The 12,500-nt window shown below is 38.3% G+C and overlaps 1 protein-coding gene across 1 annotated transcript in view; it reads left to right on the forward strand.

Moving 5' to 3' along the window:
• Window positions 1–3,794, forward strand: part of LOC135094315 (uncharacterized PE-PGRS family protein PE_PGRS20-like) — a 14,930-nt gene extending 11,136 nt beyond the window's left edge. The window contains exons 2-3 of the mRNA XM_063994313.1: window positions 1,944–2,039; window positions 2,262–3,794. Coding sequence (XP_063850383.1) covers window positions 1,944–2,039; window positions 2,262–3,048 — 883 coding nt within the window. The 3' untranslated portion in view covers window positions 3,049–3,794. The remainder of the gene's footprint in view (window positions 1–1,943; window positions 2,040–2,261) is intronic.
• The last annotated feature ends 8,706 nt before the right edge of the window (window positions 3,795–12,500 follow it).

Here is a 12,500-nt window from a genome sequence, read left to right on the forward strand (position 1 = left end):
GGCTTCCCTCATTTATTTTATTGAGTCTCAGTATGGTCATGTGCATGGCTCTCTTTCCTAAAGAAGTAAAAAATTATTCAAAATAAAATTTTGCGATGAAGTTTTAATATGGATAAGTTTTATTCAACAGATGTAATACATTCTGATCACAATTTATTGTATCTATTTATTTATTTATTTTTTTTATATTCATAAGTGCTTTCTTTTAATTCACTAGAAATTTCCCAGACACTAATGCATTTAAATTTGTAGAGTCCTCTTACGCAACAACAGGAAGACACTCGAATTTAGACTGCTTTCAATTCCACACAACATTATTTAAGAACAGCATTCTCTACTTTGGTCCGCAACTATGGAATTATCTTCCTGTCACTATAAAAAAAGAAAAAAAATGTAAATAGTGATAACTTTTCTCAGTTTAAGAGGCATTTCTCAGAGCATTTCATTGCTCTGAGAAATATATAAACATCACACATATGCACTGTAAAAAGTTCAGCATATGGTTTGCTTTATTTATTATAATATTAGTGTAGGTACATGTATATGTGTATGTGTGTGAGGATGTATGTATGTAAGAGCAGTATGTATATGCATCATTGTGTATGTCCATTGAACTATCAATAGCTAGGTTTTCTTTTTTAATGTTGACTTGCCAATTAACGTTTCGCAGCTAAAACCAACTTAGCTGCAGTATGTACTCGTATGTCGGGGAGCCTTGGCTCGACACACCGTGTCAAGGTACAATATAATTTCTATTTGAATCTGTAATACATATATTGGCAATAAACTTTACTTACTTACTTACTTACTTACTTACTTACTTACATTATCACTCAAATTACATTCACATTAACATTTACAATCGCACTAACACTTGACACTAACACACACTAACACTCATGACTGACACTAACGCTAATATTCAAACGATCATTTTCATTCACACTAACGCACTCGCATCCGAACCAAAAACAATACTCACACTTACTTTTACTAACCCTGGTATTCAAATTCACTCTCAGAATAATATTTTTATTCAAATTCATAATTATACTCACATAGTCATAGCTCCAACAGATAGCTCTCGTGGCCACCTCACCATACTCCTCAAGTAAAATGGGCCTGTTATTTCTCTCTTAAATCATTGAGCCCTTGGTTAATCTCCACATGACATTTAAAATAAATTAATATACAAAAAAAATCAATCTTATCTATACCTATAAAAGGCAAATGCATATATATATATATATATATATATATATATATATATATATATATATATATATATATATATATATATATATATATATATATATATATATATATATATATATATATATATATATATATATATATATATATGTGTGTGTGTGTGTGTGTGTGTGTGTGTGTGTGTGTGTGTGTGTGTGTGTGTGTGTGTGTGTGTGTGTGTGTGTGTGTTTATTTGTTTGTTCCCAAACTTCTAGACTTTACAACCTATCAATTCCAAACTTGGTCTACAAGGATAAACTGACCTGAGGAATACCAGTATGGAGTGGAATGGATATTAGAGATCATCCGAGACCATTGATGGCCATTTTTAGAACGCTATTAAGTAAAACTCAACCACCAACCACAGACTTGATCCAAAGTAGTCAACTACGAGTGACTTACCTGACCTTGAATTTTAGTTGTAATTTGACCTCCAAGGTTATCTAAGGCTGCTGGAAACTATATTGAGGTCCCTATTAAGTCAAATTCAAATCACCAACACAACACTGGGTATAATAGCTTTCAAGAATGATAGCTTCCAGAATGTTCTGGTTTGTCCCGAGGGCCAGGCGGTGTAAAGACACAGGAGGTTTGGGAGGCGATGGGCGCCTCGGCAGAAGTGGCCTGCTATAAAGAAATAAAAAAAATAGGCCACATTCGCATGCCACTCCTCATTACTGCCTTTCTTCCAGGTTCTTGGTCTCCTTCGTGGCTGTGTTGTGCGTGGTGGGAGCAGCAATTGCTCTCTACGTGCCAGACGCCCAAGAATTGGGCTTCTTTAGAAATGGGTAAGTCATCGCCGCCTCCTCGTCTACCTTAACGCTTCATTACATACATGCCATGCCTCCTTATTCACTTCACGGCATTTACATTGTCTAAATGTTATCACACTCCTTGTTCCATCTTTGCTTCACGAGTAGGTGATATTTTTGTAGTTTTGTAGTTTTCTTATCTTCCTATGCACGTTTCGTCCACTTTTGTCTACTCACCTTTTGTCTCTGCTGTGGCAGTGGCGAAAGTGGCAACGCTGACGACGGCGGCACTGGCGGCAGTGGCGGCATTGGCGACATTGGCGAATATGGCATTGGCGGCAGTGGCGGCAGTGGTGGCAGTGGCGAAAATGGCAGTGGCGGCAGTGGCGGCATTGGCGAAAATGGCAGTGGTGGCAGTGGCGGCAGTGGCGAAAATGGCAGTGGTGGCAGTGGCGGCAGTGGCGAAAATGGCAGTGGTAGCAGTGGCGGCAGTGGCGAAAATGGCAGTGGCGGCAGTGGCGGCAGTGGCGAAAATGGCAGTGGTAGCAGTGGCGGCAGTGGCGAAAATGGCAGTGGCGGCAGTGGCGGCAGTGGCGAAAATGACAGTGGTGGCAGTGGCGGCAGTGGCGAAAATGGCAGTGGCGGCGGTGGCGGCAGTGGCGAAAATGGCAGTGGCGGCAGTGGCGAAAATGGCAGTGGCGGTAGTGGCAGCAGTGGTGGCAGTGGCGAAAATGGCAGTGGCGGCAGTGGCGGCAGTGGTGGCAGTGGCGGCAGTGGTGGCAGTGGCGGCAGCGATGGCAGTGGCGGCAGTGGCGGCAGTGGTGGCAGTGGCGGCAGTGGCGAAAATGGTAGTGGCGGCAGTGATGGCAGTGATGGCAGTGGCGGCAGTGGCGAAGGTGGCAGTGGCGGCAGCAGCGGCTGCGAAAAGAATGGCAATTGCGGCAACAATGGTAATAACGGCAATTGTGGCAACAACGGTAATATATGTAATTGCTGTAATAATGGCCACAACTGTGTCCCTGTCCTCTCCATTGGGTTTCACTGATTACTACTCTTCATATTTGTATGTTGCCCTGTTGTTCCAATACCACCTCAGTATTCCCAAGGCCAAGGTACCTTTGCCTAATTGGGGAACCAAGAGGTATCATTATTCATATTTTTAAAGGAATGACCACTGATCCGTATTAGGGACCAATCTCTGTTTGTTGAGCGCATAGCGTAAAAAAAAAAAAAAAAGCACACACACACACACACACACACACACACACACACACACACACACACACACACACACACACACACACACACACACACCGAGAACAGCGATAACACTGATAACATCAGCAACACAAATATCAGCGGAAACACTAGTAACAGTGACAATAGCGATAACGCTTTAAACACTGGTAATAGCAACAACACCGGTAACAATAGTAAAGCGCCAACACCAATAATACAAATAACACTGATAACATCGGTAACACCAGTAACAGTGGCAACACCGGCAACAGTGGCAACACCGGTAACACCAATAACAGCAGCAACACCAGTAACACTAGTGACAGCGGCAACCATGGCTACACACACACACACACACACACACACACACACACACACACACACACACACACGAGTAGCCTCTCTCCACACAACCATCACGAAGAGTACTTCAGGTTCAGTCGCTGTGGTCATTTCCATTTGGGGTATTAATTACACCAGATTATGCATTGAATATTCCCTTTAACTTGCAATTATGTATGTAAACCATAAAAATAAATATTTTGCAAATTGGATGATGTTTTCTTGGTATCGATTAAGACTGAAAAGTGAGGCGGTATGTGCGTAGTTACCCATTATCACGCCTGGGGTCAGATACTACGTTCTGAGAATCATCCGGAGAAGTGCGAAGAATAATCTGATCAGGCTGTGTGCCGCTACTCCATTCTAGTGATCTAATCTAACATTATTAACACTTATCAAAAGTCTCCCATACAGAATAAGGCCACTCACAAGTTTCCAAGTCACGTATTCAAGGGATTGTATTCTCAAACATTTCGTTCAATATCCAATGTCGAAGACTTTTAACAAGCTGTAATGGATGCAGCTGGAATTTTCAGGTGTGTTTTCATGATTATTGTTACTGCCGTTAACATATTTTCTCTTCACCGCAATGTTTGATTTTCTTGCTATCTTCTACCGATATTTTCACACCCACTCTCCTTCCGCGGCATCAATGCGCAAGACTTTCTACTTTCTCTCACTCCTGTTCTGTCCACCTCTCTAATGCAAGAGGAACCAGTATCCTCAACCATTCATCCTTTTTTCTGGTAAACTTCCTGCCTGCTTCCATATTTCTTCTTTTCTGTGGCTGAAACTCTTTCAAGAGGGAGGTTTCAAGACACTTTTCATCCAATTTTGGATGATCTTTTTACCTTTCTTTTGGAACTGACAATCTCAGTGGGATTGCAATAAACCCCACGGCACACTGATTACAAAGAATGTTTCTCCTTGTAGCACAAAACAAATTCCAAAACTGCCATTGTTACAGGTTCTCCAGGAACACTACACACCTCTCTACACTATCCCTAGGCCGAGATCCACGAAGCAGGTTTCTTCTTAATTAACAACCTGCGATCGGCGCAGATAGCAACCTCCGGCCGCCAAATGTTATCCACGAACGCGTCGGAGGTTGTGGATGTCATGGTAGCAAGGTTGTTAACAGGCTGCTATTAACTGTGCATAAAATAGCCTCTTTTTAAACTGTTCCCAAGCTTTACCACCAAGGAAGCTCGATTTTGTGATGCATAAAGTGAAATCTTGCATAGAACACCGAAAATAAAGATGAAGAGAGGAAGCAAAATTTGTCCCTCCTATCGGCGAGAGATAGCCGCAGTCGCCACAGTATTTGTGTTGTTCCCACTTCTCTAATGACTCCTGTAATGGAAATCATCTTTGCACGGATGTATGATCGTGCCATGAGGATCGCCTTGACCCATTGGCACTGCTATTGAAATACCGCTTTCATCGGTATGAACTAGTTTCTTGTTCGAGGAGATGCAACTTCACCTGCAAAGGACTCAGTGTGGTCATGCAATCCTCACCTGCAGAGGACTCAGTGTGGCCATGCAATTCCCACCCACACCCAGGTTTTGGTGAACCTGAGGCTATTTGTAAGTGGACCCTTCCACAACGTCATTGGAGACTGCTTCTTGCTGGCTGGTAAGATATTTATGTTTGTTGGTATTTCATGCATGGTAATTATCTAGAGTCCTTTCCCGGCCTTATTGCTGATCTTTTCTGTTCTATTCTTTCATATATATCTTTAGATACACCTTAAATGTAAATATAAGGTCAGGAAGAAGTGCCCCTGATCTCCAGGGCAGTTAGGTTAGGTTAAGTAATGTGTTTTGCCTTGGAAAATTGAATATGAAATTTAAGTCATTTTTTATTCAGTCACTTCATAATATATTTTTTTTTTTTTGAGGGTTAGGTGCCTGACAGATTTTCAGCCCTGTGCTCCTGTTAAACATTAATATATATATATATATATATATATATATATATATATATATATATATATATATATATATATATATATATATATATATATATATATATATATATATATATATATATATATATATATATATATATATATATATATATATTTATTTTATTTTTTTCCCATTATATGCATAATATATGTGTATCCAGTGTACGGGTGGTATACATACTTGTTTGCTATCTGGTGAGCATCTAGATTCATAGTGCATAACTGCATAATTATATATGAGCCCTGTGTTATATATAATAATACCACCCACTGCTAGACCACCTTTTACAGTGACTTTATACACCAATCATATTGGTTGTAATATTGTTTTCCTTTACATTGTTATGTTACACATTATAAATTTGGTTCACATTCTTATCAGAAGAAAACTTTGGCACAATACCGTTTCATGAGTGATAAGTAACCCTATTGCTTTGGAAGACAGGTATCACTTACATGTGTCAGTAATCATGTGAAATAATGGTTTTCCATGTTCTAATGCACACTACATTAGAGAGATCACTGCAACATTTTATTTCAGCTATAAATGAAATAGTTTGCTACTATAAGGTATCAGTTATACAAAAAAAAAAATATATAGAAAAACAGCAATAGTAGATTTTTATTAACAAATAAAATAATCAGCAAGTATCAAAGTATTTGGTGGCACATGTGGAGAAAAAAAAAAACACTTATCCACATAAGAGAGTATAGCTCAAGGACTGTACACCTCAATTAGGTAAACATATGAACAAAAAACCCATCAGGTCACCATAAAAAACTTCAAGCTTACCTACACAGATGGCAGTTACTTTGTGCTTTTAAGTAATTAATACTAAGACATTGTAGATATCACAGTTAACTAACACTATCATGAATCACAGCACAAAGGAATGGTGAAATGCTTTAGTATGATAATGTATTAATATAAACAAGGTAAAGTAAAAAAAAAATTAAATATAACTATATATTTTTTACCATTTTCAGCAAAGGGATAATGTTTAGTGTTGGACTTAAAGCACTCAGTGCCATGAACCATAAACTGCCTAAATAAATCAAAAAAATTTCTTTGTATTTGAGCAGACTGCTGCTGAGACTTCAACACTTCCCGTTGTACCTGCCACCACCTCCCGTTGTGCCTGCCACCAGCTCACGTTGTGCCTGCCACCAGTTCTCGTTGTGTCAGCCATCAGCTCCTGTCATGCCTGCTACCACTTCCCATTGTGCCTGTCTCCAACTTCCTTTGTGCTTTCACTAGTCCATACAGGAGGTCTCATATCTCCTTCAGATTCACTATAAATTGCTGCACCTGCTCAAGTTCTGCCTGCAATAAATTTAAGATGAAAACATAACTTTTATTAACGTATTTAAATAGTATATTAATGGTTTGTAATAAAAAAAAAATACTGTTGTAAAATATAGCACATGATAAATGTGGGTACAGTGTTCATAAGTATATACTAGAGAACAAAATTTAATTCATTCTAACATGAAGCAAATGGCATAGTTATTCACCGTAGGGGACATATCTGTATGATGGATGACTTGGAGAGTCAGGTCCTCATTCACTGTCAGTAATGAGGATGACTCTCCCATAGCAACAACCACCAGATCCAGCAACACCGGTAGGTGAGGATCTGATGGCTGCATCACCACTGCTGATGGATTGCTGTGGTTCAGCAAAGGGCCAGACACTCCTGAAAAAAAAAAAAAAAAAAAGAAGCAAAGTTATCAAATTAGCACAGGGGGAGAATAACTGTATTTTATGATGGCTGTTTTAATTCACATTTATTTTTTAATGGGCAGTCAACTTATCCATGTCTCTTACATAGTTTTGATGGTTTGATATTCGAGTGAGCAGGTATCTAAATTTGGAAGCTGAGTGGTAGATCTACTGTCCCCAACTTGCATGGATATTAAAACTGCAATATATATATATATATATATATATATATATATATATATATATATATATATATATATATATATATATATATATATATATATATATATATATATATATATATATATATATATATATATATATATATATATATATATATATATATATATATATATGAGAGAGCCTCCTGCAGCATGGCAGCGCGAGCCACACACCTTAAGTGTTTCCACACATTATGATAAATCAAACTTCTTGCCCTAAATTTGCTGAATTTCAAAATGAACCCCATTCAGGATAACGCAGCTCAGTAAGCACCAAGGTGCCAAACACACACACACACACACACACACACACACACACACACATATACCATAAAGGTAGACAGAGCTATCATTTGCATAGAAGTAGTGTAAATTTTAACAACATGATCGAGAAAAGCAGAAAATATAAAGCAAATCTAAAAAGAGTGAAGAATAAGGAGAGGGATAACTTAATAAAGAAACTTAGAAAATATAAGAGTGATGACCCTAAAGCATATTGGAAAATTTTAAATAGTCAGAAAAGAACTTATCAGATCCCCATAACACTAAATGAATTCTATGAGCATTTTAAGCAGCTAGCGGGTGATGAAAATTCTGACAATAGTGATGTGAATATTACAAATGATGAAGACCATGCGGATGCTGAAATTTTATCACTACTTAATGATCCTATAAGTGAAGAAGAGGTAGTTAGAAATATCAAGATGATCCTATAAGTGAAGAAGAGATTGTTAGAAATATCAAGATGATCCTATAAGTGAAGAAGAGGTAGTTAGAAATATCAAGAAGTTAAATAAAAAAAAAAAAATCCCCAGCATCCGATATGATATTAAATTAATATATTAAAAGTACTAAGCATCTTTTGTGTCCCCTCTATGTTAAAATGTTTAATAAAATGCTTGATACTGGTGTCATACCAGCTGAATGGTTGGTGGGTACAATAGTGCCACTCTATAAAAACAAGGGAGACATCCAGGATGTTAGTAATTACAGGGGCATCACCTTACTTAGCTGCATGGGGAAGCTGTTCACCTCCATACTTAATGAAAGACTTAATGATTATTCAGACACCTTACTTATCATTAATGAAACACAAGGGGGCTTCAAACATGGATATTCCACCCTGGATCATATATTTTTGTTGAAATGTTTAATTGATTTATTTAACTGGAAGAAGAGAAAGCTATTTTGTTTATTTGTTGATTACAAGAAAGCCTTTGATATGGTATGGTGTGAAGGTTTATGGTGTAAGCTTGTGAAGGAAAAGGTGCAAGGGAAAATTCTAAATGTAATCAAAAATATGTACAATAATATCAGATCATGTGTCATGCTTAACCAGGAGATATCAAACACCTTTGTTTGCAATGTAGGGGTAAGACAGAGGGAAAATTTATCACCATTGCTTTTTGCTTTTTATGTTAATGATATTGAAAGTAAATTAACTGAATATAATTGCAGTTATGTAAATTTTGGTGATGATTTCTTAAACATGTATCTTAAACTATTTGTTATTATGTATGCAGATGATACAGTTTTTTTGAGTGACAATGAAGATGGAATAAAGCAGGCATTGGCTGCTCTGAATTTATATTGTAATGAATGGAAATTGAAACTAAATTGTAACAAAACAAAAGAAGTAGTGTTTAGTAGGGGAAGACAAAATTTATCTAACTATGAATTTGAATTTGGTGGTGAAAACATTGAAGTAGTGACAGAGTATAAGTATCTTGGAGTGTTATTAAATTATAATGGGAGGTTTCGCAAAGGTGAGCTGGAGCTAAAAGAGAGAGCCACAAGATCAATGTACTCATTAATAAGTAGGTGTAGGAAGTTTGACTTGCCAGTGGATATACAACTCGAATTATTTACCGCCACGGTGTTATCTATATTGACTTATGCATCTGAAATTTGGGGTTACCATATTGCTAGGGAGTTAGAGTATATGTACATGAAATTTGTAAAACAGGTGTTAGGTGTTCATAAGAATACTTGTAATGACATGGTGTATGGTGAACTGGGTGTATTTCCACTTGATATTCATATAAAGAAAAAAAAAATGATAGGTTATTGGTCTAGGCTAATTTCAGGTAAAAATAATAAATTGTGTTATGTAATGTACCAATGTCTATTGCAGCTGGATAGCTTAGGGCTTTATACTTCTCCATGGTTAGCTTGTATAAAGAATATTTGTAATGATTGTGGAATGTCTGGTATGTGGTTGTTGCAAGATGTTTCTAATTCAAGATGGGTGAAGAAAGCTGTGGAACAGAGATTGAAAGATCAGTGGCTTGTAACTTGGCATCATAATTTGAAAACAAAATCATTAAGTAGCAATTATAGGGTGTTTAAGACAGATTTTGGCAGAGAACATTATCTAGAAAAGTTAACAAACGGTGACAGATTATTAGTGACTAAATTTAGAACTTGTAATAATAGACTTCCTGTAAATGTTGGTAGGTATCAAGGTGTCAGTAGAGAAGGTAGGATATGTAACAAGTGTAATGTTGAGGTAGTAGGAGATGAATTTCATGTTCTTTTTGAATGTACGGATGTGGAAATTGTTAGGTTACGTAATATGTATATACCAAAATATTACATAAATAGGCCAACACAATTCAAATATGTTTTATTCATGCAAAGTACAAGTTCAAGTGTGATGAATAATTTATCTTTGTGTTTTTAAGGATGGTGCTACGCATATTTAGATAAATAGTGAACAAAACATGTCAATAGTTTTTTCTAATTTCTTAATTAGTAATAGTATGTATCATTATATATGCATACACATTTTTTTTCATTAATTTTTTGCCATTGCTTATAGTGTATTTCATTTGTATGTATTTTTTTCTTATGTAATATTATGCACATTCTGTATATAATTATGTATATAATGTTTGTATTCTTTTGTTGGAGAGCTGTGCTCCATACTTTTATATAAAGTCTGAGCTTACTCAATAAATTCAATTCAAATTCAATAAATTCAGTTCACACACACACACACACACACACACACACACACACACACACACACACACACACACACACACACACACACACACACACACACTTGCACACACACTCGCACACTCTCAGGAGGAGGTAGTAGACACCTGCCGAAACGATAATTACTCCCAGTGAGGTCTAAAGCACTGTTCAGAGGGTGCTGTGAACTTATCATTAAACCCAGCTGTGACCTCACTGAACGTTTCCCTTTGTGTTTCACAACAAAAGGGGGCAGTCACAGCCTGCCCTCTAAAGACAACTCTCTTCCTCCACACAAACTTACAAGCACCTAATAACACACACACCCTTCACTCAAAAAATTTTAAATCATCATGGCGACTCCTACACCAGCCTCGGAGTCCCCATCTGGGGAGGGGACCATAAATGTCCCCAGGTCGGACTGTCTTTCTGTCGACGATCCTAAGTGTCTTGACACCCCCCTCAACTTTTTCTTCATTAACTTCTGCAACATTCGCGGTCTAAGATCTAATTTTCAATCTGTAGAACACCACCTCTCCTCTTCTAAACCTCATCTTCTTTTCCTCACCGAAACTCAGGTGTCTGAGGCAACTGACAGTAGCCCCTTTTCTGTTCCCTCCTACTTTCTCTATCCTCATTTTCGATCCAAAGCTGGATGCTGTGTTTATGTGCACAGTGACTTAACCTACTCTCGTGCCCACGCTCTTGAATCTTCCGAGTTTTCCACCATCTGGCTACGACTACAGAGTCACTCTCATACTAAATTTATCTGTGCTGTATACCTCTCACCTAACTCCTCTGACTATAAAAAATCCTTTGACTACTTAACTTCCAAAGTGGAGCACATTCTGACCCTCTTCCCTTTTGCAGAGATCTCCATTCTTGGAGACTTCAATGTTCATCATCAGCTTTGGCTTTCCTCTCCCTTCACTGACCATCCTGGTGAACTAGCCTATAACTTTGCTATCCTCCATGACGTAGAGCAATTGGTGCAACACCCTACTCGTATTCCTGACCGTCTTGGAGATACGCCCAACATTCTTGACCTTTTCCTGACCTCTAATCCTTCTGCTTATGCTGTCACCCTTTCTTCTCCGTTGGGCTCCTCCGATCACAATCTCATATCTTTATCTTGTCCTATCACTCCAATCCCTCCTCAGGATTCCCCTAAGCGAAGGTGCCTCTGGCGTTTTGCCTCTGCTAGTTGGGGGCACCTGAGGAGGTATTTTGCTGATTTTCCTTGGAATGACTACTGCTTCCGTGTCAGAGACCCGTCTTTGTGTGCTGAGCGCATAACAGAGGTGATAATGTCTGGCATGGAGGCATACATTCCTCACTCTTTTTCTCATCCTAAACCTTCTAAACCTTGGTTTAACACAGCTTGTTCTCGTGCTTTACATGATAGAGAAGTGGCCCACAAAGGGTACTTAAGCCTTCCATCACCAGAATCTCATGCACTTTATATTTCTGCCCGGAATCATGCCAAGTCTGTTCTCCAACTAGCCAAAAACTCCTTCATTAACAGAAAATGTCAAAACCTTTCAAGATCTAACTCCTCTCGTGATTTCTGGCATCTAGCCAAAAATATCTCCAATAACTTTGCTTCTTCTTCTTTCCCTCCTCTATTTCAACCAGATGGCACCACTTCTATCATATCTATTTCTAAAGCTGAACTCTTTGCTCAAACCTTTGCTAAAAGCTCTACCTTGGACGATTCTGGGCTTGTTCCTCCCTCTCCTCCACTCTCTGACTACTTCATGCCACCTATGAAAATTCTTCGCAATGATGTTTTCCATGCCCTCGCTGGCCTAAACCCTCGGAAGGCTTATGGACCTGATGGGGTCCCTCCTATTATTCTCCGAAACTGTGCCTCCGTGCTTGCACCTTGTCTAGTCAAACTCTTTCAGCTCTGTCTGTCACCATCTACCTTTCCTTCTTGCTGGAAGTTTGCCTATATTCAACCTGTTCCTAAAAAGGGTGACCGTTCTAATCCCTCAAACTACCGTCCTATTGCTTTA

This window comes from Scylla paramamosain, chromosome 45, assembly GCF_035594125.1.
Source record: "Scylla paramamosain isolate STU-SP2022 chromosome 45, ASM3559412v1, whole genome shotgun sequence".
NCBI lineage: Eukaryota > Metazoa > Arthropoda > Malacostraca > Decapoda > Portunidae > Scylla > Scylla paramamosain.